Source organism: Erigeron canadensis, chromosome 8 (assembly GCF_010389155.1).
Source record: "Erigeron canadensis isolate Cc75 chromosome 8, C_canadensis_v1, whole genome shotgun sequence".
Taxonomy (NCBI): Eukaryota; Viridiplantae; Streptophyta; class Magnoliopsida; order Asterales; family Asteraceae; genus Erigeron; species Erigeron canadensis.
The window spans coordinates 48,967,120-48,991,613 of record NC_057768.1 but is presented as its reverse complement, the minus strand read 5'-3'; the positions used below and the strand labels follow the sequence as shown (position 1 = coordinate 48,991,613).

The 24,494-nt window shown below is 35.3% G+C and overlaps 4 protein-coding genes across 5 annotated transcripts; 2 read left to right on the top strand and 2 right to left on the bottom strand.

The window, feature by feature from the left end:
* Positions 1-3,415: 3,415 nt before the first annotated feature.
* Positions 3,416-9,164, bottom strand: LOC122611189 (ethylene receptor 1). 2 transcript variants are annotated; one of them, XM_043784168.1, is made up of 7 exons: positions 8,862-9,164; positions 7,397-8,350; positions 6,518-6,886; positions 5,776-6,042; positions 5,573-5,700; positions 4,765-4,959; positions 3,416-3,968 (listed from the first exon to the last, which is right to left on the bottom strand). In XM_043784168.1, the coding sequence occupies exons 2-7, from the start codon at positions 8,303-8,305 to the stop codon at positions 3,611-3,613; spliced, it is 2,226 nt and encodes a 741-aa protein (XP_043640103.1). In that variant the 5' UTR covers positions 8,306-8,350; positions 8,862-9,164; the 3' UTR covers positions 3,416-3,610. The 2 variants fall into 2 exon arrangements, with proteins under 2 accessions (XP_043640103.1, XP_043640104.1); XM_043784169.1 differs by having other exon boundaries at positions 8,884-9,164.
* A 1,111-nt stretch (positions 9,165-10,275) lies between these two features.
* LOC122578181 (general transcription and DNA repair factor IIH helicase subunit XPB1-like) lies at positions 10,276-16,282 on the top strand. The gene is made up of 20 exons (XM_043750087.1): positions 10,276-10,373; positions 10,512-10,567; positions 10,683-10,767; positions 10,848-11,016; positions 11,115-11,337; positions 11,412-11,468; positions 11,903-12,037; positions 12,243-12,323; positions 12,409-12,496; positions 12,688-13,025; positions 13,106-13,181; positions 13,264-13,457; positions 13,570-13,733; positions 13,820-13,892; positions 13,986-14,099; positions 14,202-14,282; positions 14,573-14,632; positions 14,739-14,822; positions 14,924-15,072; positions 15,872-16,282. The coding sequence occupies exons 1-20, from the start codon at positions 10,364-10,366 to the stop codon at positions 15,951-15,953; spliced, it is 2,319 nt and encodes a 772-aa protein (XP_043606022.1). The 5' UTR covers positions 10,276-10,363; the 3' UTR covers positions 15,954-16,282.
* Positions 16,283-17,289: 1,007 nt separating this feature from the next.
* Positions 17,290-19,490, bottom strand: LOC122578678 (probable tRNA N6-adenosine threonylcarbamoyltransferase). Its single transcript, XM_043750697.1, has 5 exons — positions 19,334-19,490; positions 18,715-19,134; positions 18,305-18,439; positions 17,856-18,011; positions 17,290-17,746 (listed from the first exon to the last, which is right to left on the bottom strand). The coding sequence occupies exons 2-5, from the start codon at positions 19,132-19,134 to the stop codon at positions 17,411-17,413; spliced, it is 1,047 nt and encodes a 348-aa protein (XP_043606632.1). The 5' UTR covers positions 19,334-19,490; the 3' UTR covers positions 17,290-17,410.
* Positions 19,491-22,062: 2,572 nt separating this feature from the next.
* LOC122580369 (leucine-rich repeat extensin-like protein 2) lies at positions 22,063-24,456 on the top strand. Its single transcript, XM_043752642.1, has 8 exons — positions 22,063-22,271; positions 22,376-22,397; positions 22,803-22,859; positions 22,945-23,026; positions 23,142-23,237; positions 23,330-23,454; positions 23,544-23,562; positions 24,062-24,456. Exons 1-8 carry the CDS (start codon positions 22,169-22,171, stop codon positions 24,428-24,430), a joined length of 873 nt encoding a protein of 290 aa, XP_043608577.1. The 5' UTR covers positions 22,063-22,168; the 3' UTR covers positions 24,431-24,456.
* The last annotated feature ends 38 nt before the right edge of the window (positions 24,457-24,494 follow it).

Sequence of the window (24,494 nt, the reverse complement as noted above, 5' to 3'; positions counted from 1 at the left end):
ATAACAAGAAAACCGATCAAATCACCGTTTTGGCTCTGATACCATGTAAGAACCCTAACTTGGCTTTGATACCATGTAAGAAACCACAACTAGAACCAAAAATCTGATCTAAAATCAGATCTAAAAACAAGAACAATAGCCGAATGATTATTTATTATTAGAGTTTAATTTTATCAATTACAAATATGCAATAATCATCAATCGATGATTATATATAATCAGAATAACATATATATTGATGTGATATATATGTTAGAATACAGAAATATGAATAGAAAATATGAGAGAAAATATATGAAGAATTATGAAAATAATTTCGACTGTAGCCTTAATCGGGTATAAAGGGAGTATTTATACTCCATAAGAAATAGAAGTCCACAGCTTTGCCCCCTCCTTCTCTTCATGTCTTCACTTCAAGTCCAACCACCTTAAACACTTCTCACTTGTCCAGCTTTAGTCCCTCTTGATAATAAATTGTTACCTTGTACATCCAAAGGACAAAATTAGATAAATAATTAACAAGTTAAACTTGTATTTTAACACCATGTTTGACATATCATCAATGTTCTAACTTTTTCAATATATTTTCTTGTTATTGACATATTGTTACCAATACTCTAAATGTCTAAAAAAAAAAAAGTTAATTTAGCGTTGGAACAACTTCTAATATTTTTCAAACAATTTTTTCCCCCATTCATCACGTGGTGAGTTGGATTGTGAAAAAGGATGCTAGCAGCAGACTTGTTTTTCTTAAATTTAAATGGTAAAATGATGTGGAGGAAATGTTACGTCCAAAAAAAACGTGCCTAATGAATGTTATCCTAGAAGCAGATAAATAGTTATATCTATTTATTACATTTATTAGATAGGAGCTTTTTTCTAAAAGTTTAAAGCTTAAAGCTAGCTCCTAAAAACATACCCTAATATATTATCACCAAATGAAGGACTGTATCTATTATTATGATACAAAATATAGATATACATCATTAAAACTTGGGTCCAGATATTACGTGTTGTAGTGCATAGAGGTTGAAGACATTTAATCATATTTGTTTGTGTCATAAAAATTGAATATATTTACTTAGTATTTTCAAGTAATATGTTATATGTATAATAAACAAATCATCATATCATATACACACTATACAAATACATGCGAGGTTTATTTAATTGGCTTTATAAAATAAGATACGGAATTTTCTTTTATATCTTCTCATCTTATCACGTATATATAATACTCCCCCGTCTAATTAAATGTGATTTAGCTATAAACTTTGATCTTTAATATTTTATATATTATATAATACAAATCAAAATATTTAAGGTCAAAATTAATAGAAAAAGACTTTAAATATTCAAAAGATGACACATTTAGCAGGACGGAAAGAGTAATATAATAAGTGGAGCCGTGGAGGGCCGCCTTGTCTCCCAAGGCTAGAAACAATTATTGGACATTGATTATTTATACATTAGTTGAAATAAGAAGGGCTAATTATTTGAAAAGTTTCTCAACTTGTCACTGAAACCTTTTTTCGGGCTCCAACAAAAAAATAAAAAATAAAAATAATTAAATCTATTTGAGGGTATGAAAACGGCTAAAATTACTATAGTAGGACCGTGGCCACTTTTTGTTCACGTGTACAGTAGTTAGTCGGTTTTATCCTTATTTTTAAGGACTAATTACTTGAAAAGTCTCTCAACTTGTCACAAAAACCTTTTTTGGGGCTCCAACAATTTTTTTTTCAAATTAGACACTTTTTTATATTCCCTTGTACCATATGACATCTAGCCACTTCCATTTCAAAACCACCGCTGCCAGCGTCATAAACTTTATGGTGGCGGCTATGGAGATTTGCGGTGGTGTTAAGTAAAATGTTTAAATCTTTAACTTGGGTTATTTAATAAGAGTTGAACATAAGAATGGTTAAATGGGGACAAAGATACAATCAAGATTATTCAAATTGTTTCATGAGTTTTGTGACCGGATCTTTGTGGTGGTGATGTAGGGGTGGCCGGAAAATTTGTATGTTGATGATGAGCTGACGTTACCATAGGAAATATGTGATTATGGCATCCCAAATCTGTAATGGCAAAAGGGTAGTCAGATTTAGATGGTGTCGACGGTAGGATGGTCAGAGGTTATGAAGATGGAATGGAGATGGAACCCAGAAATATATATATATTATATTTTGGTGTTTTTGTATAGAGATATGACTTGGAATTTCTATGTAATCCATAAATGAAATAAAATAAAAGAGAAATTACATTCAAAATACTTTTTGACCGGCTACTTACACGAGACCCCACAATAGTAATTTTAGCCGTTTCCCCCAGAAAAGGTTTCATTGACAAGTTGAAGGACTTTCCAAGTAATTAGCCATATTTTTAACTGGCTACTTGTACGGAATCTCATAAAAGAGATTTTAGCCGTTTTTCTTCCCCCGAATAGAACTTTGCGCCAGAAAAGGTTTCAATGACAAGTTGAAGGACTTTCCAAGTATTTAGCCCAAAAAAGAAATAGAGTAATCATTGGGGGAAAAAATTAACAAATACTCGTAATACCAAAGGGAGGTAAAAGTGAAGGTGGTTTGTCTCTATATGAACGCCGAAGAAAATACATTTGCTAAAGGACAAAGTTTTTTTTTTTCAATTTATTTATTTATTTTTAGAGAGAGTGTGAGATATATAACTACAAATGTTATATCTGTAAAACAACACTCACTTATTTTATAAATCTCTTTATGCGAAATGAAGATATTAGTTGAAGCTTTAAGCCTTCAGCGGAGGTTGAACAATCGATTATAAAGAAAAACAGAGTTCTAACATCAAATGGATGTGCCATATGAAATCCCATCGTCAATCTGTTTTATGTATCTAGCTAGCTTCACTAGTCAAAGTATCTCTCGGGTGGCAACACATTATATTATTGACACCGGTTTTAGAAGAAACCCTTAGCAGGGGTCTGAAACAGAGATACCAAACGTGGTACTCGAGAGTGTCACATAACCACGCTGGATACCCATGAACCCGGTTTCCATCTGATAGCGTAACGTATTTGAGCAAGACATGTAACAAAACGGTTGAAGATTGCTTTTATGCTTGCCATTCCAATAACCCATAATGTAGCAGCAAGGGAGAACATTGCCTAGATGGCTATACCTCCTATTACCCGCGTAGGAGAGATCCTTATCTTTTTCTGGACCTATTAAGGCCGAAACTCTTTAAGGAATCATAACTTCTGAGATTCATAGATGTTGGTTAGGGGTAAATCTATCTTTGACCCATCAATTAATTATACTATTATTTTCATATATAATACATATATACGAGCTAATCATAATATAATGAACACGGCTAAACTCCTAGCATAAATCAAATCTCAAACACCATATGACTTGAAATGAGAATAGGAGCAGAGTCAAGTATTTTTGCTTGCAATTTTATGCAACAATTCAGGTACCGTTCAACTATGTTAAAGCTCACTTCAAACAACATTACAACCATTCTCTATCATATTGTGGTAATAACACATACATAGTATATACCAAATGGAGTTGCAATATGTACAATCCCAAAAATCCTCCCTCTTAGTGTGAGTAATTAATGGTTACTATGTGTCATGTAGAACCTTTTTATGCTCTAAAAGCTCAGATAAAGCAACTCTCATCTTCTCCACTGAAACAGGTTTCAGTATAACTCCATCCATTCCAACTCTCAACAGGCTTTCTTTTGCTGACTTGTCTGTGTGGCCGGTAAGGGCTACTATCAGTGGTTTTTCATGGCGTTTTGGGAACTTTTCCTGCAAAAGTCTTGCAACATTGTAACTGTCGGAACCAGGTAACGAGACGTCCATGAAAACAACCTTGTGTTCTTTGGTGATGACTTGTAAGCAGTCTTCACCTGAGCTAACCGTGGTCACATCACATCCAAGGTGCATCAGAAGCCCCCTGGTAGCTGTTCTGCTAACACTGCATTATATCGATGACATGAAAGGTGATCTGAAGTTCAAAGTCGACTAAGCATGCACTCATATATGTATGTCTGCATATGTTCATGTACATATATGGCTACACCCAACTTTTCCCTAAAGTGCTCATCTTTTGACAAGATAATAACATATAGTACCTTCTTAGAGCTGTTGTAAACAACTAACTTTCGACCTTTCCTTTTGAAGAAATACAATGGCCAAACAAAATCATTAACAACCTCCTATCGTTTCTCTAAACAGTCATTTTGCAGTTGGAGATACTAATAGTTATCTATACTCCTTTTATAGAAATTGTCCAGCGGTATTAAATTACTAAAAACTTAAAAATACTATATACCCGTTGTACCCCTACAACTTATATTTTAATTAATATCTATCTTAATAGTCAAACTTTCCATTCATGTAATAAACTCATTTAATATATTTTTTGAAAATTTTGTATGAAAATCCCAAACATGCCTTACAAAAAACAAATAAACTTTTTCATAATTTAGTATAAGCATAAAATAACTTTTTTCATTGGAAAAATTCTTTTCTAACAAATTACATTATCTTCTCAACTATTAAACCACCTGCCCCTGCGGGAACCACCATAAAAAGTCATCAATGTCAAGAATAGAAAATATTAACCTCCGCCGCATTGCGTAGACACTATAGTAGTGTCTTAACATTAATATGCATGTCTTAGAAGTTACTTATTAAAAAAAAAGCCCTTAGGGCTTACGAATTGGTAGCAAAATTCTAAAAAATGGAAGATGATGACCAAACTCACTAACCCGTTGTCATCGATGACTAATACTTTGAGTCCTGAAAAACTTGTCTGCCCAAGTTTTGCCGGAAGTCTCATATGAGGGAGTCTGGATTCATTTAAACGTGCAGTATATCCGAGTTTGACATAAAAGATTGCAGTAGATCCCTTGCCAACACCTTCACTTTCAACCCATATATTACCTTCCATAAGATTCACAAATCTGCACGAATAATATAGGTTAACGAATATGCTGATTTGTCAATGATCCAGAATTCTTTACACCATGTCAAATGTATATGTGAGTTTTGAGCGTGTTTGCTTGATATCGTATAATCAGAATCATGAAAAGTCCTTTCCAATGAAATGGAAAGTAGGAAATAATGTTTGGATGCGCTGCTGTTATTAAAAGTCGTTAATAAAAAATAAGATAATGTTTGGTGTATTTAATTATTTAAGAAGCTAATAGGTAGAAGACTAAAAGTATCAGTACATGAAAAACAGAATAGCAGCCATTTGTCAGCTAGGAATCTAAATTTTAATTGAGTTTATAGAATCGATAAATAACTAAGTTTTATTTTGCTAGTTAGTATGAAAGTGATCATATAAAACTGATTATCCAAAACTCAATTTTTGACCCATTAAGTGATCAAATTGTAGGAGAGAAAATCGGTTTATCTGAACATTAAAACATAATTAATGCCACTTCAAGTCAGTATAATCAGATAATTAGATCAGAAACGCAATTCCAAGCACCCCCCTCAGTTTCTTTTCTTTTCTCCTTATAATCAACAGATTTAAAAATGAAAATGCAGAAATGAAAATACGAAGATTACCTTTTACAAATGGCAAGGCCAAGTCCACTGCCACCTGGATTTCTACTTGTTGCTGATTGGTTTTCTGCAAATTTCGTAAAAAGCTTAGGGATGTCTTGTTGGCTAATTCCGATTCCTGTGTCTTTCACCTATATTAAAGGACTCTGGTTAAGAACAGAACTCATAAGTCGTGGCATTAAACAAAGAAATAACGAAAAACGCACCTGAACACGCATATAAAAACTATTATCACCAGGGATTGGAAAAAAATCAGGAGATCGAGGATCCCTTAAAGAATCTGGTTTTGCCATGACAGCAGAAATCGATATGCTGCCTTCTTTTGAAAATTTCACCGCATTCCCAACGATATTTAGAATTATTTGCATAAGTCTCTTCTCGTCACCAATGGCGTATTCTGGCAAATCCGAAGAAAGGCTCAATGTAACAAACAACCTTTTGACTGATGCAACTGGCCGAATCAAGTTTAGAACCTGGGAAATAGACACAGATCCGTCAGCGAAAAAGTATTGGGGGGTTGTTTGCACTTAAGCTGCCTAAGTTGCAGTAATAAGATATTCAGATATTTGACTGTTAAGCGCATTCTGATTATTCTAGAAATTAATAACTGTTATGACCAAAAGTTAAGTTTTCATGGAAACAAAGAGAGATAGTGATTCATAAAAATGAAAATAAAGTCTCAGAAATTAGGTTGAAGTTTTATCCATAGACAATCAGTTTTGCTGCGATATGATATTGATCTGACAACTGATAATTTGACTCCTAAATAAGCATACAATTAGAAGCAAAATCTCTTGATCCAAACATCATAAACTGGCTCTTGAGATTTTAGTTTTATGTCATGCTAATTCAAAACTTGGTTACAAAATGCAAATACAAACACCTCCACTAGAACAGCTATTAAGTAAATCTAGAGCAAGTTATTAATAATATGAGATAAGAAACTACCTCCTTGAAGAGAGCATGAAGGTTAAAAGTTGCAGTATCAAGTTCAAGGCTACCATCTTCTAGCCTCGAAAGATCCAATACATCATTAATTAGTGTGGCAAGCAAGTTACTGCTCTTGAGGATGGTCTCAACCATGAGCCTTTGCTCTGGTGTCAAATCAGTTTCTTGTAGTAATGACGAAAGTGCAATAATTGCATGCATTGGAGTTCTCATTTCATGGTTCATAACAGCAAGAAAATCATTACGTGCTCGAACAGCAGTTTCAGCTTCTCTTCTTGCAAGATCAAGGGCCACATTTTGCTCCATAAGCAAGTCCCGGGCCCTCATAGACTCTTCTAAGATTGCAGCATGTGAAAGAGCGACAGCAACCTAAAAACCAAGAGAATCGAGTACAAATCACCTCATTTATGTGCCCACAAAAGCCTTCTAGATATACTTGATAAAAAAAAAGCAATAGACCCTAAAAGTCTAAAACTAAAGGCAGTGATATAGGCAGTTTGGGTAACAGGTCGTAAGAGCTTCAGAATGAAACAGGTCTTAGGTTCAGGTTCAGGTGATTCACGTGTACCTTTTTTTCCCATTTAGCTATATTTCTTAAAAAACAATTAATTAGTAACTTATGATTACAAAAACATTATTATTACATAAAGCATGTAAATCTTTGATTGAGAAACATTTGTGAGACTACATTGCATGAAAAAAAGACTTTAGACATTTTAACCCGTTTTCCCTGTTTCGGTAAGTTTTTTCAGTTGACCTCTTTTGAGATATAAACTCAGCCTAGTTGGGTTGAAATTCGCACCTCTACTAAAAACCAAATTTAAAGGAAAAAGACTCATATTTATTCAAGAAAAATAATAAAATATATAACGTGCAAACCTGATCAGCGACCACTTCAACAAGCTCCAACTCATGAACATGCCATTGCCTTGCACTATCCGAAGGAAGCATTAAAACCATCAATGCATAACGTTTTGTTGTTAGTTCTGGCCAGTCATAAATCTGAAAATTACTGAGATGTAAAAGCGGGACCCTCACAGCAACAACCTCCCCAAGCATATATTTGCCAGAAGCTGGGCGAAGTCTAGCAACAGGACTATTAGGAGATATCTTAACAGCACGGTTAGTACTAAAAACTTGATTGATTGCAGGAGACTGAATCGGAACCGTAAAACCAACTGGATTTTGATGGCGAAGAGTATAAGAGAGTTGAAGCTCTAAACCACTACGAGTTGGCATCCAAAGAGCACACTCTTCTAAGCCCAATGTTCTCCCCAATTCAACAAGTGTCGTCTTTAATATAGTATGTCTGTTAAGAGTGCTTCTAATTTCATGGGTTAGCATTCTAACATGTCGACCAGTTTCTTCTTGTGTACGAATAATACCCATTTCACGATCCAGTTCAGCAGCCTTATTTTTCAAAAATAACTCTCTAGTTTTCACACTAAGTAAATCAGGTATAATGTGTACTAACATAAGTGCAGTTGCACACGACACTGCCGCAGTCAAAACTTTAGCAGTGGTCATTACAATAGCTACTGTTCTTGTATGCACATTAAATGTCCATAAGTTAATTAGATGTGTAGCTCCACACAGTACAATAAAAGCACCAAACTGAACAAGTACCCATCTATAGGGAAAAACGGCCGACTTTTTAACAAAGTATATCAACTCCAACGGAATGGAGAAATATGCAAGAGCAATAAAGAAATCTGATATATACTGATACTTCATCAGCAATTCATCAGCCGGCCATTGTGGCTCGATGCAATTGCAAGAATCCATCATTGTTGAAACAAACCACTTCTCCAGACGTAAACTAATTTACAACATCTGCAATAAAATTCCAATTTAAAAATTCAACACCAAACAATTGACTAAATTAATTCACAACCATTCCTTTTGCCCTAAACTAAATAACATGGCCACCATAACTGTAACGCCCCGCCCACCACGGCCACATATATTGTCCATTTTACCCAATTGAAGCACGATTAAAACCTTTTTGCCACTCTTGTCTGAGCACACTTAACTGCGGAGTTCTGATGAGATCCCCTTGACTTGTGGCCCGAAAACACATATATTAAAACATATGTTTTAATAAAACTAAACTATATCCTCTCTTACAAAAACTATCAAAAAATTTCGCACGAGTTACATTTTGGAATACCTCAAATCAAAATTCTAACAATAGTAGAGATCAAATACTAAATAATATACACAAGTGAATGCAAATAAAACACACAAAATAACCCAATCCCGAGGTATGTTAGGCCCCAAAAAACAAATAATTATAGTTAAAAATAAGAAAACAAAACCCTAAAGTGAAGTATTAAAGTAATACCTTGAGGAGCATAAATAATCACCTGAATCTGTGAATTGAAGAGCATGAGATATAGATACAGATAGAGAGAGACTGACTGACGGAAAAAGACAAGTTTGACTGGATTGATGATGACGACGACGACGACGGTGATGGTGGGTGGGCTTTGTTCTAGGATTCAACTTTCCTTTTCATACATACACAAAGCCCGAAACAGAAGCACGTTCAGTTTGGTGGTTTGGACTAAAAACAATGTCTGTCTGACGACATTTCCTATTTTTGATCGCTTTCTTTTTTTATACAATCACACACACCTAAACCTAACCTAATTACTATTACAAGTAGTTAACTGTAATACATTATCGGCCCCATCCACTTACTTTCCATTTATACCTCATGAAGAATTAACTCTTTTTTTTTTTCCTTTGAGAAAATTAAACTTTTGGTCAACATACCAATTATACCATTTAAAATATATAAAACAGCAAGTTTGACTAATAAAGACTTAAGTTTGTCAAATATATATTTAATCATCTAAACTAAACGGATGTTAGATCTCTTGCTGTCGGATTGCTACACGAAGTTTCTAGCGAAATTCATCTTTAAAAAAAAAAAATCTAAAGTAATAGTATAATTTGTTGATCTATTTCTAAACCAAAAATAACTAGTAGCCTTAATCTCGTGAGATACGTTCTCTTCCGTTATTGTTTCTTCGTCGAATCTCTTTTTATTCCTTGCACGCCAAAGTGACCAACAAGTAACAAAAAGCTCCAAGTGTTCTTCCGTCCCAAAAATGTTTTTGAAATGCTAATTTTGTACCATATAGAAATTGTAAGATCACAAGAAACAAAGAATATGTTCCAGATTTTCTTCCATAACGTCGCACATGGCACATCCCAAGCTTTCGAAAGCCACATTCCTGAGTGCAGCCATCGTCGGAATCCTATCCATAGAAACCCTTCACATGAAGATATTGCAATCTTTAGTGACCAATTTAGACCATTCAAAAACAAAACGGTCGCTAAAATCTTTATCACTTCTCAAAAAATCTTTTACAGTTCTAACTGATAACATATTGTCCTTCCTAAAACCATCAATCTGTTGTGTTTTTCAAGCTAATCTCAGCCATTATTCTGTCTAGCTCATGTCATTCGACCAACTCCTCTATCAAAGTTGGATTCTATTCTTGTACCACTTAAATTATAAAACAACACTGCCACCTCTCCAATAATCATAAGAAAAATATAGATACAAATTTTAAACTTAAAATTTCAGGTGACAAAATATTTACACAACACTCCCAATCCAACAATTATCATTCGAAAGACCCCCCTTTGAGTTAGACCGGGAGAAAACCCCGAACCGGATTTGTATGCACCCGCCAAGTAACCGCCTCACTACCCTTTCTCCTCTTAGTTTTTTACGAGTATTTTTTTTCTATTTATATAAGCCACCACCACTTCCATCGCTTTGATATATTTCTGTCAGAACAAAATCTCAGATAATAAGCCGATCCTTCGATCATGGGACACGGTATAATATCTCCAATTTCTAATTAATAAAACCCTAATTTTACCATCAAATTCAATGTAAAATAGTAGATTGTCTATATCTATATATATATACAAACAACTTATTGTATATTTTTATGTACTTCATATGTGCTTACAGGTGAGAAAAGTGGCAGACCTAGCAAGAAACATAAATCCTCATCCTCATCTGCCAAGGTTGTTGTAATTAGTTATATTATTAAGTTTGATAGATAAATAAATATGGATCCAGAAATTAGGGCTTAGAAGACTTAATTGGTGATTGATCAAACTGAATGAATGGATCGTACAGCATGAGGACCATAGAGCGGCTGCTTTTGAGGAAGATGAAGCATATTACGGTCAAGATTTTGGTGACGATGATCATCATTTTGATGGTACCTAGTTTGTTTCTTGGTCAAACAATATCAAAATTATATTTCTTATTTAATTGATTGAAAAATGTAATTTTATCAAGGTGACGGTGAAGGCAGTAAGAGAGATTTCACCAAACTGGAACTTAAAAAAGATCACGCCAATCGTCCGTTATGGGCTTGTGCTGATGGCCGAATCTTTCTTGAGACCTTTTCCTCTTTGTATAAACAAGCTTATGATTTCTTAATTGCTATTGCAGAGCCCGTGTGTAGGTAATTTTACATTATATATATATATATGTCTGCATCACAACTGCCTACAGTTCGCAGGGTGTTTTACTTATTGGCTTGGGTTGTTTTTGAACTTATAGGCCCGAATCAATGCACGAATATAACCTTACCCCGCACTCACTTTACGCGGCTGTGTCGGTGGGATTAGAAACTGAAACTATCATATCTGTTTTGAACAAGCTTTCAAAGACCAAGCTCCCAAAAGAAATGATCGATTTTATACACGCATCCACTGCCAATTATGGCAAAGTGAAACTCGTGTTGAAGAAGAACCGCTACCTTGTGGAATCTCCTTTCCCAGAGGCAAGTTTGCTCATTTTTGTTCATCTAGATTTCATACTTCAGTTACTACTTTCTAATTCGATGTTTATTAGCAGGTATTGAAGAAATTGGCAGATGATCCAGTGATAAGTCGAGCAAGGATTTTCAACGAGGTCTGTCTTTCTTAAAGTTTCAAGAGTCATCTCATTTTATAGTATTATATTGGTCTATAATACTGTGATTTGTAACATTTGAAATTAATGAATACCACATATGACTTAAATGATCATGTTTTCTCTAGAATATGCTCAAATAACATTTTTTCCCCCTAGTGTACGTGTGTTTTATTGAATCTCTATTATTATTTGCACTTTTCTTATTTCGGTCATTTATGCTTTTGATATATCTTTAGATTGTAGCCCCCTTGTTGAACATATTAGTAGGCTTCAAGATAAATTGTTTTCCTGATAGAATTAATTGCCAAATGTTTTTAATGGAACAACCAAATCTCGTGTTAGCCCTTCTCTCTCCTTATTTTTCTGATAGGATTAATTGCCAATCTTCCGATCAATATAATGATTTGATCTTTGTCTTGTTTTTCATTCAGGGAGGTGATGGATTCACTGTTGGTAAAACAACTGGTGAAATTGAAGGTACACATGATGAGTTGCTAAACGAAGCACAGTTGGCTGCTGTAGCTGAAGAAAAAGAAGCTCATTCGTTTGAAATTGATCCTGCTCACGTATGACTTTTTTTTAATTTTTTGACTTATTCACTTTGATGCATCTCTAAAGGCACATGTTTAGGTTGTTAAATTGGTTATTAGAACTGGTACTTTATGTGTTGTCAGAAATTTAGGCTGACATGACTTATCACTGAGAAAAAGATATGTTTCAACATATCTATTTAACAGGTTAAAGCTGTTCTTCTTTTTTGAACTGCAACAGGTCGAAAATGTAAAGCAGCAATGCCTGCCAAATAATCTAAACTATCCCATGTTGGAGGAGTATGATTTCCGCAATGATAGTGTGAGTTATCGATTAGGCTGTTGTATTGATTATTGAATTTGTAGTCATTCTCCTAAATTGATGATTGTTATTTTGTACGCTCTAGATCAATCCAGACCTTGAGATGGAATTAAAGCCTCAAGCACAACCTCGACCGTATCAAGAAAAGAGTCTTAGTAAGATGTTTGGAAACGGTAATGACATTTCTTGGATGTACTGTTTGTTTTTTATCTTGTATTACAAAAGCCATATGTTATAGGGCTACTTACATTTCCCCTATATTTATATATTCTTTAATATGAATCTATGACTGAAGATGATTAAGGACAAGTGTATTAAAATTGAACTTTGGGAGACTGTCAACCCTTTCATTACCCTGTTGCAGGCAGAGCAAGGTCTGGTATCATTGTCTTACCATGTGGTGCCGGAAAGTCATTAGTGGGTGTTTCAGCTGCCTGTCGGATAAAGAAAAGTTGCCTATGTTTAGCTACAAATGCCGTTTCAGTGGATCAGTGGGCTTTCCAGTTCAAGCTGTGGTCAAACATTCGAGATGAACATATATGTCGATTTACATCTGATAGCAAAGAAAGGTTTCGTGGGAACGCTGGAGTTGTTGTGACCACATATAACATGGTTGCGTTTGGTGGTAAGCGATCCGAGGAATCTGAAAAGATCATCGAGGAAATCAGAAATAGAGAATGGGGTTTGCTTCTCATGGACGAGGTAAAACGTTATTTTATGTATGTCGAGTTTTCAACTTAATGTGAAACAGGAATCTTATCTTAGATGTGACGCTTGTTCAGGTGCACGTGGTTCCTGCCGCCATGTTTCGTAAAGTCATTAGTATCACTAAATCTCACTGCAAGCTTGGGCTTACTGGTATGCTCTTAGTTAAACAAATAATTTTGTGCAGGATTCTTTGACCTTCTTTTCTCTAAGGTGCATATACTTAATTTTGCAGCTACACTTGTCAGAGAGGATGAAAGGATTACAGATCTGAACTTTCTTATTGGTCCCAAGCTGTATGAGGCGAACTGGCTAGATTTGGTTAAGGGGGGATTTATTGCTAACGTACAATGTGCTGAAGTGTGGTGTCCAATGACGAAAGAGTTTTTTGCTGAATATCTGAAGAAGGAAAACTCTAAGAAGAAACAGGTATGATTGTTTAGAAGGTTGTTACATCCATATCTTTGAAATTTAAAGATATTTGGCCACTGTTCTTATTCAGTCTGTTACTGAAAACTGTTTATACCTGGCTTTATCTCAGGCACTATACGTGATGAACCCGAACAAGTTTAGAGCCTGCGAGTTTTTGATACGATTCCATGAACAGCAACGTGGCGATAAGATAATTGTTTTTGCTGATAATCTTTTTGCACTCACAGAATATGCAATGAAACTTCGCAAACCGATGATTTATGGTGCCACAAGGTCCATTATGGCTTACAGTTTCTGAATCAACCTTGTATCTTTGCCTTGCATGTGTTTAAGTGTAAAGTCGTATATATCTTGTACAGCCATATTGAAAGGACAAAGATACTGGAGGCTTTCAAGACTAGCAAAGATGTTAACACTGTTTTCCTTTCAAAAGTATGTCCCAACTCTCCTTTTGTTTTTTTTTTTAGTTGTAACTTTGTGTCTTTAGTATTAAATGTTTGAAAGCAATTTTTTGGGTCCTTGTAGGTGGGTGACAATTCAATAGATATTCCTGAAGCAAATGTAATTATTCAAATTTCATCTCATGCTGGTTCAAGACGTCAAGAAGCCCAACGGCTCGGGCGTATTCTCAGGGCAAAGGTATTTTTGGTTTTGTGCTTTTACCTCTTTTTGGTTTGTATCGTAAACACATAGTTGACTGACCTCTATGATGATTTATTTTAATGTTGTTATCGAGTATAGGGTCGTCTCCAGGATAGAATGGCAGGAGGAAAAGAGGAATACAATGCTTTTTTCTACTCCCTAGTATCTACAGATACACAGGTACTGCTATTAATGGTTATCAGCTTGGTTGATGTTTGTGTTGCAACCCATTGCAAGAACATTCAAATACTGGATTCCTTATCAGTCGATTTACGAGTATTTTTGACATGTCCGTTTTTTTAGAAGTTTCACCATAATCATAAATTGGAGAATGAAGAATATATTTGTCAGATTGGGAAATGACCTGCGATAAATATTTTTTTTTACTAGTAATTTGAAATGTTACCAATGAACTTTTGAATCTTGAATGTGACGTAGGCTGAGTTGGGTTTTCACTTTTCATAATGCAGGAAATGTATTACTCAACCAAGAGGCAGCAATTTCTGATCGATCAAGGTTATAGCTTTAAGGTAATTTGTTATTGACTTCTCGTTAATTTGTTTCTTATACTAATTAGAATGGTGTAATGTGTTATTGACTTCGTTACTTTGTTTTTTATACGAATTAAATAAACAGGTGATAACAAGCCTGCCTCCACCAGACACAGGGGCAGAGTTGAGCTATCACCGTCTGGAGGATCAACTGTCTCTTCTTGGGAAGGTCTAATAGTGTCCTATCTAGTCATCCTGAAGTTTTCAGCTAACTCATAGCATGAGTGTTGTATAGGGTACTTATATAGTTATGTGTTGCTTCTTTGATAGGTGTTAAGTGCTGGTGACGATATGGTTGGTTTGGAAATACTGGAAGATGATACAGATGAAGTAGCACTTCAGAAAGCTAAAGCCCGTCGTCGAATGGGGTCTATGAGTGCCATGTCAGGAGCTCAAGGGATGTATTATCAGGAGTTCAGGTTTGCTTTTATGTTTCTCTTTTTGTCAGCTTTCACTTGTGTACTAAAACCCTACTCAAGGCTTCTTAAGCACCCAATTAAGTGTTGAGTAAAGGCAGCAATTAGCCCATGTCGATCTGCAATTTGTGTTATTTTTATCTTTAAGTTGTCAAATGGTGACATCTAGATAATTTTATTTCTGAAATTGGTTTGGAAGTTGCCCAACATACTTTTTTAAAGCATACAACCTCTGACATAACTACACATTAATAATGAACTGTATAGTTGGCTACCTACCCTATTGTACCATTATATAAAGCCCTCTCCTGCACTAACTCCCTGTGGCGGCAAATCATCAGGAACCACTTGAAACTGCCAAAATCTGTCAGAAACCTCATTAAGCGGGTGCATTTCGGGGTATTATGCTAGTGAATATATGCAACAACTGAACAGAGATGTTTGTGGGCCAACTCAACCCTTACTTAAAACCCGTTGTCTCACCTGCCTCGATGATAGGATTAGCAACTCATTAGAACCTGGTCGTTGAAGCAAGTGTATTGCAACAATTAAAATTTGACCTATAAATTTATCAATCTTGGATATCATCTATATGGTGCTTAATTATGTATCAGTTGAGCAAGTATATGCTTCCAAGGTTTGCCTTAGAGTTATATTAATGACACTTGTAATTAGCCTGTATTAATGAAAGTATTAATTTATTGTGTCTGATGTGCAAAACAAACATTGTATAATAGACCTTTACATCATTGGTCGCGTGTCATTCCACGGAGTTGTGACAATTTTATATTTGTCTTTTCAGGAATGGACAAAAAGTAGGTACTAAGAGCAAGCCCAAGGATCCAACAAAGAGACATTCACTTTTCAAAAAGCGTTTTGTATGAACCCATACCATTAGGCATTAATTATGTCGTCAAAAGAGGTTCATGCATTGGGCCTATCTGTACGAAAATGATGACCGAGATCTGTTTTGCTGGTTGGCATGGAATGGCTTAATGCCCACTTTTCCTTCTCTACAATACTGGGGCATTCATAAAGAAAACTTGAATGTAAGGATTCTATTGATTCTAGTTTTGCTTTGTCGCATTTCTAGAACTACAGTAAAAGATATGTAACAAGTCCGTACTGCGGGAATTTTGAGCTTTCTTGGAGAATGTAAAACATTCACAAAGGTGTAATTAAAGCATGTGAGAGTGATAAGTATTCGATGAAATATGAAGTTATATGCAGAGTATACATGTTAGTAAAACGGGTGGTATTAATTTAGCTGTCAGAAATTATTTTTTGCTTTTCACATACCCAGTCTATTTAATCATTATTACACATTTGGATTTTTCAATGCTTCAATTTTTTAGCATGTGCAGTTGGTTGCATGTAAGTCCAAAAGCTTTAAGAATACAACAAAAAAGAGATGTACAGGCAATAAAAAACGTTTTCTTTAGATGTACGGTATGCAGTTTTAACAGGGTGTCAACGAGCCGGGTGGAGTATTAAAAACTTTAAGCTCGACTTGTTTAGTTAGTATTCGGCTTGATAACTCTTTAAAAGTGTGTTCGAGATTGAGCTCGGATAATTTAGTATTGTTCGAGTTTGATGCTCATTAACGTCTGTTGGCATTTTTTTAAAACTATATTTCAAAGGCCCTCGAACTCTTTAAACTCTCCAATTGCTCTAGCGGATAATTTTATTTATGAAGAATAAACTTTATAGTTAAAAGAACTCATAAAAATTGTAATTTAATTATAAGGGGATGTTTGGCTCATACACATTGATATATGTCTATCTATATATTATTAAATTCCATTGACTTTTGTTAATCAAACACACCATCTCGATGACAACGCCCCAAGGGATGATTGAACAAAGGATGCGTTGAGGAGACATTTGAAAAGTTTTCAATTTCAATTAATAGATTTCAATTCTTTCACACACATTTTGTGTACCAAAATGCCCGAATATGCACTTGTAATTTTATAGGAAGTGTCAGTTTGGTCTTGATTATACTAGGCTTACGACTGCGGAGACGCCTGAGACATCTTTACTAACTACTTGTGAACATGACACGTCGATAAATTATCAACATAAAAATTGCTTCACAAATAACGTCGTCTTTTTCCACACTTATGTACCACAATAAAACAAACGATGACAATTTTTCTTTTTGAGAAACAATCAACCTAATGTTACAAAATTAACTAAAATTAAAAGATGGCAATAGTGTAGTCTAATGTTACAACATCTATTCAATGGCAATAGTGTGTTCATATAATGATCCTACATTCACATGTAAGCACATAAGAAAAAGAAGAAGAAACAAAGACAACTCAATGGGTCACTTGCTTTATTGTGTCATGGTCTTGGATGATTCCGTCTTATCTCTCCAGACAGCCCACACTTCATCAGTTCTGAACCTCTGAGTAAAGGTTGATTCTTCAAATGGAGTTGTAGCTCCATGGGCATATTCAAGAAGGCCCGTATAAGCAATCATTGCCCCATTGTCGATGCAATACCTATCATCAGTTGCAAACAGCTTGCCGCCCCTTTCACCACACATAACTTTCATCATCTCTTGTAACCGTTCATTGCACCCAACACCGCCAACAATCAGAACATCTTTCTTGTCACAATGAGCCATTGCTCGTTCTGTGATCTCAACAAGCATAGCAAAAAGTGTTTCCTGGAAGTCCAGTCAAGAAGTTAGTTACAAATTAAAAGTGTGAAAGATTCCACTTTGACTAAAGTAGGTATTCAAAGATTTTAGGGTCTTTTGGAATCGTATTAGCTACCTGCAAAGAGTAGCATAAATCTGCAGGGGTACATTCATTGCTTTTTAACTTTTGATCAGCCTCAGCTTCAATGTAGCTCAATATTCCACTAAAAGACACATCCATCCCTTTTACAACATAAGGGAGGTCTATAAACTTCTCTCCCTTCTTCGCAAGCTGACGAAAAATACAAATAACCAAACAAAATCCAGGGTTAGTAAGCACAGATAAATGAATCCATCTTCAATGCATACTTATATGGTTACCCACCTATGAACTTGCATATTCTTTTCCCCCCATACATATACTAAGTTACTACTAAGTTACTAACGCATTATATTGAACTCATAATAGATAAGAGACTAGTAGACCTCAATCAAAATAATCTCTCCATTTTAACGAGAATGCTAGAAAAGGTAATAGTTTTATATAGCAAACTAAACAGAAAAAAAAATGTTACAATATCACACCTGCTCAATATTGTACCCCGGGCTAGGATCGTTCGACAACATTAAAACTCTAGCAAACCGGTCCAAACAATTACCTATAGCTATATCAATTGTCTCCCCAAATATTCGGTACCTGCCCTCACTGTATGCAATCACCTGTTTACAGATAAATAAAATAAGAATCGATATAATATTAGGAAGGGTAACTGACTTTTTAGTGATTGTGTATTTGCTTCTTCTTTGTACACTAACAATTGTTTTTGCAAAAATGCCAACAAAACATTTCATACCATTTGTCCAAAGTTACTACATTTTTTGCGTGCAAAATATGACATTCTGCCTAACTTCTTTTTCTGTTAGTATCAATGGTTTAAAAAGCCATTCACTCTTGAAATTACGAATTACAATAACAGCAGTACTAAAACAGTCACCTGTGTGTTTCCGCCACTAACATAAAGAACGACTGGATCATCAGCACCAGTGACAAGCCTCCCCATTTCAATATGAGCAACACAATGATTCACACCCACAATGGGAATCTTCCACAGCTGCGAAAGGACCCGTACAACGATAGCAGCAACTTGCAACGGAGCACCCATTCCTGGACCTTTCGTGTAACAAAGGCAGTTAACATCCTTTAACGTAATTTGAGCAGTTTCAAGCGCTTCTTTGACTAACGGGAGAACATGTTCCAAATGATGATGCGCAGTTTCGCGAGGGAGAAATCCTTGACCCGCTGGGGTAATGTAAGTGTGTCGTGGGTTCGATAAAATCGTCCCGTCTAGTGTCACTACGCCAACACCAATCTTGTTGGCTGATCCTTCAAACCCCAATGCTATCATTCTTTTCATCTAAAATATAAACCATTTCATCAAGTGTGATTATATATTTACTTTATGAAATTAACTATTTAACTAATATGTATGTGTGAAAAGTATGTGTTGTTCATTGGGGAATTTTATCAAACAGTTGGCGTGCACATAGAAATAGCTCAAAACTATGTAACAATAAAAGATTATACAACTAATAAAAAAATCTTGAAAGATTTACCTGAACTTATTCCGACGTATAACGGGTTGACGGTGGTTTGGCGGCGGTGATGAAAAAAGAGTGAAAGAGGGGATAGGCCGGGGTTGAAATCAGCTTCGGCTTTGAAAAAGAAAAAGGATATGATTTTTAATTTTTTATACCCTTGCTAAGTTGTGGCGTGTAATGCGGGCTAACTGATAATATAAATAAAAAAAATTAGTAACAGATAGTTATATTATTAATTACAGAACAATTTATGCGAATATAGAAACTTTATATATATATATATAGATGAATCGATTGAGTTTCATATAGATTTTTTATTAATATAATATTCATAAAATATTATATAATGTAAAATAAATCAAAATACATAAGGTCAACATTTATAAATAAAGACTTTGAAAATTCAAAATACGACACATTTAGTGGGACGGTGAGAGTACATAATGTTTTTTCAAACGACGTTCTAATCTAGATCTACTCCTAAATTACACGCATGTTTGAGATGAAACTCAGGACACCTCAAAAAATCCCCAATTAATCCGCCCCACAAATGTGAAAAGTGGACCCGGACCCCTCAAGGTCAAAGACCTATGAAATGAAATATGTAATGATGTATGATGATACAAAAAATATAAAAATATGTAATGATTTTTGTATAGTTTGATGTAAATAAAAAGATTTTAAATATTTGTAAGGACGTTAAAGAATTATATGTCGAAGAGTGAAGAACGTCTAATGTCGTTCCTTAGAGATAGTTGTTGGAGTGTGATCATTTTATTATAAATAGCATATCCGGGAATAATTTAAGCCTACGAGGTCACACGAAATGACACGGTAACTCGATAATATTAATTGATATATTAAAGTAATATATTAATTAGTTTGATCACGAAATGATTAATTAAAGGGTTAATTATATTTAATTGATTAAAGAGGAGAATTAAAATGTGAAAATCGGAAAATGGACTTGGACCTAAAGCCCATGTAGGGGGACGGCAATATGGAGGCCTTTTTAAGCCTTTATGTTGCTTATTTTTCAAGATATGTTAACCCTAATTAAGCCCTATAAATAGAGACTTAATTCTTGGTTTTTAATATACTTTTTCACATAAGCAAATTCCTCCTTTTTCTTCCTTGCTTTGAAGTGGCCGAAATTCCTTCTTCTTGAGGGGTTTCGACTTTGAAGTTAAGGTTCAAGCAAAAGGTTGTTTGGTTTGTGATCGAGTACTAGCATACGTTTTTCGGGGTGTCTAGTGTGCGATCGTAGAGGGGTTTTGCTTTAAAACTAAGCATTACTAATAATTTTATTATTATCTTTATTGGAGCTTGCATAAGGTACACGACTCAATTCTAGTCTTTGTTAATTAATTTGATTGCATATATGTTTCGATTTTTTCCGTTGCGCTTACTCGTGATTATGTATGTTTATGTGTTCATATTCTAACAATAGTCTTACGTATACCATATATTCAAAACAATATACTAAAGGGATGCTTGATTAACGATGTTGGGAGGTAAAAAATGGGAAAGGTAATGAGTAAGCATGTTTGGTTAAGAGTAAAGAATCATTGTTTAATAATGGGAAATGGACTATATTCATTAAATTAGAGGAATGGTAATCATAGCCCACTTGATCTACAGTCGCTAGCACCATCACTTGCTCTATTTCCGTCGCAGCCACCACCTCCACCTGTTTTGCTGCCGCCGCCACCTACACCACCACCTCTATTGTCGCTGCCCCACCGCTACTTAATCTTCTGCCGCCACTATCACCTGTCACCACCACCATCTGTTCTATCGTTGCCGGAACTACCACCCCCCTGCATGCTCTAGAGCCACCGTCACCACATGTACTACTACTGCCATCACCACCGAAACCACGTGTTTGCTATACAGCGGTTTCTGCCGCCGTCACCAACACCACCTCTTGTTCTACTGCTGCCTGCCATCACACCACAACTAGGTTGGTAGGTTTGCTTATTTGCTACTCATGTTAGTTACAAGAAACAGGCCGGCCTCTTTTCTTACTTGCGAGCATCTTTTGTAAAGTCATTAACAACCTCACTTCAAGCTTACAATGGGAAGGATTCTTCAACATTCTTTTCTCTAAGCAATGCGACCAATCCCGAACTTTCTAAGGAATAAGAAGAATATGCTACGGAGGTTGATGACCAGGTGCACGTGTTTCTTGCTAACATGTTTCATAGAGTCATTAGCATCACTAAATCTCACTTCAAGCTTTGCCCTTATGGTATGCTTTTAGTTACATACATTTCTAAGTGAAGGCTAGGATTCTTTAAACATTCTATCTTCCCTTTCTCTTAGTAGTCTGACGAGTCCCAAACTTTCTGAAGAACAAAAAGAATCTGCTATGGAGGTTGATGACTGATGACCCCGGCGGCTTTACTGAGACATTGGGCCCATAAAAGAACTTACAAGGGACCTCAGATTCTACATGTTTAAACTCCGAGTTGGATACAAATATATAACTTCAACAGATTTTTAAGCACAATTTATACAACGGTTACTTACTATATTTATGTTTACAACTCTAAAAAAGAACTACACCTAAAACATGTAAATAATACACGGGCATTTTCTAAAAGTATCAAATTTCTAAATTCAGGTTCAGGATCATTTCTCATTCTCTCATTTCCATAATCAAAACTCTAGATATACGGCTTTCGGGATTAATCATAAAATTGGGGAAACCAGGAAGCTTTTGAGGTTTATTTTCTCGATTTGATTGGATCTGCATTCATTGGTTCCTAACTCGGCTGATTTGATCAAATCAAAAATCCATTTATTGTTGAATGTTTGAGATTGATCGGTTGTGAAAGGAATCGTACAATGGGTAAGGGCAAGGAACATGTTCACAAGATGAAGCTCCGTAAGAGCTACCAGAATGTATGGCATACGGATCTTATGAGCATCATGGCTGCAGATACTCCTTGTAATATAATCTATATCATCCATAATTTCGTTTTCATTACCTTTATAAGTTTTGATTCCTTTACAAATCAATTATAATTCATATGTTTTCTTTTCCTGTTGTAGATTGCTGTTATTCGTTATTCTGGTAAGCGCCTCAATCTTTGATGATATTTCCATCAGCTTATCTATAACAGATCTATTTTTAATATCTTTGCATATAATATAATAAAGAGGAATCTGATTTAGATTCATGATCAATATCAAAGACATATTTAAAATGTACATACTATAAACTCCAATAAACGGAGCCACAAACGTAGAAAAGAAAACCAACCTAATGGCCATATAAGGTTCCTAATCATTAGAAAAGAAACCCTTCATATGCTTTCTGCCTAGGGGACATATAGTCCCTTGAATTGAACCAACAATTGGTGTCTACAGAATTCTATCTATATATATGGGGTTCCAACATTTACTAATGATCTTATATCTATAATCAGTTTCCTTACTAATTTACTATTGATGTTTCTTAAACGCTTTTAAATTACAGTGGACCATGTGCATCATACAAGCTTCGTAAACGAGCTCTCTATGGTGACATGTCAAGGTAAATACTTTTATCCCAACAACTAAACTTGATGTATTGAGATTTTTCATCTAATAAACTGTTAAACTTTCGTCGCTTGATCTAGGTATACATGTTGTGGTGGATATATGCCCTGCAGTGGAAAATGTCGAGAACGTAAATGCCCTAAGTTTTGTCTTTGCACAGAGGTATATATATATTCGTTTTAGAAAGAATAACATTTATTGATTATAGGCTGATGCTTGACTAAATTCAAAGTTATACTACATATGCATACAATGCTTACATATCTGTATTTATCAGGTCGTATTTTGCTTTGGAAATTCAGTTGCTAGTACTCGCTTTATGCTGCAAGATGAGTTCAACATAAAAACAACGAAATGTGATAATTGCATCATTGTACGTAATCTCTCGGTGTCAACTTTCAAGTTACCTCATACATATCATTAATTAATCCATCGATGGTTTGATCAATTTCCCATTGTGATCAGGGTTGTATGGTTTGCCTTCAACAAGTAGCGTGTATTTTTTCCATAATTGCTTGCATTCTTGGAAGTGATGAACTCAATGATGCATCTCAATTGCTGAATTGCTTAGCGGATATGGTTTTTTGCACGTACGTTGTCCATTTTCTTTTCTCTTCAATTTTATACATGTCGTTAAAACTCCAAATATTTATATCGATCTTGTGGTTTGTTTTTGCAGGGTTTGCGCATGTATGCAGGTATTTGAGTCTTTATCTTAATGTATCAAAACCATAAAGAGCTTTCTATGACCTAATTTAACGCTTTCTTATCATTATCACTTGTTCTTGAACTTTTTTTAAAAGGTAACTTAATGAGTGGGTTGGCTACTAGAGTTATGGGTCAAAAACTGGAAGTTTTTGTATTTGGCTTGAATGGGCTAGTTTGGGTTGACCTTATTGTCCCTTTTTTAGTTGATTTCAAATAATAATTTTGTGAATGAATGATTTAGAAGGTCTTATGTATTATCAATATGTGCACTTTGGGCAAATTTTGACCCGTTTGACCCATTTCCTTTCAATATTTTACTAAGTTAGCATAACCAAATTAATCACTCATAATCAAATAGATTGAAATTGCGACCTCTACTTTAAACAAGATTGTTTAGATTGATGATCTCTTAGAACTATCAAAAAAGCCATTGTGCTTTGTTACATTAGTTTCACTAACGGAATTTGGTGTGGAGTAATTGCCTTGCAGACACAACACAAGGCTGAAATGGACAAACGAGATGGAAAATTTGGAATGCGTCCAATGGAAGTTCCTCCGGTCCAGGAAATGTCAAGAATTGATCAGTCATATCCGCCACCACATTTACAATACGGACAACCACAGTACGGTTACCCACAACCATATGGGCAACCACAACCTCCACAATATCAAGGCTACCCACCTGCCCACTATCAAGGCTATCCTCCACCACATCAAGGCTACCCACCCGCCCCCTATCCAGGATACCCTCCTTATCCTCCACCACTACCACAACATCAAGGCTACCCACCTGCACCTTATCCTTCTCAACCTCCTCCATCTCATGGTCAAGGCCACCCACCACCACATTATATGTAAATTAACCATATCGGTATCATGTGTTATTTTGCAGGCAATAACGTAAATTAAGTTTCTTGAGTTG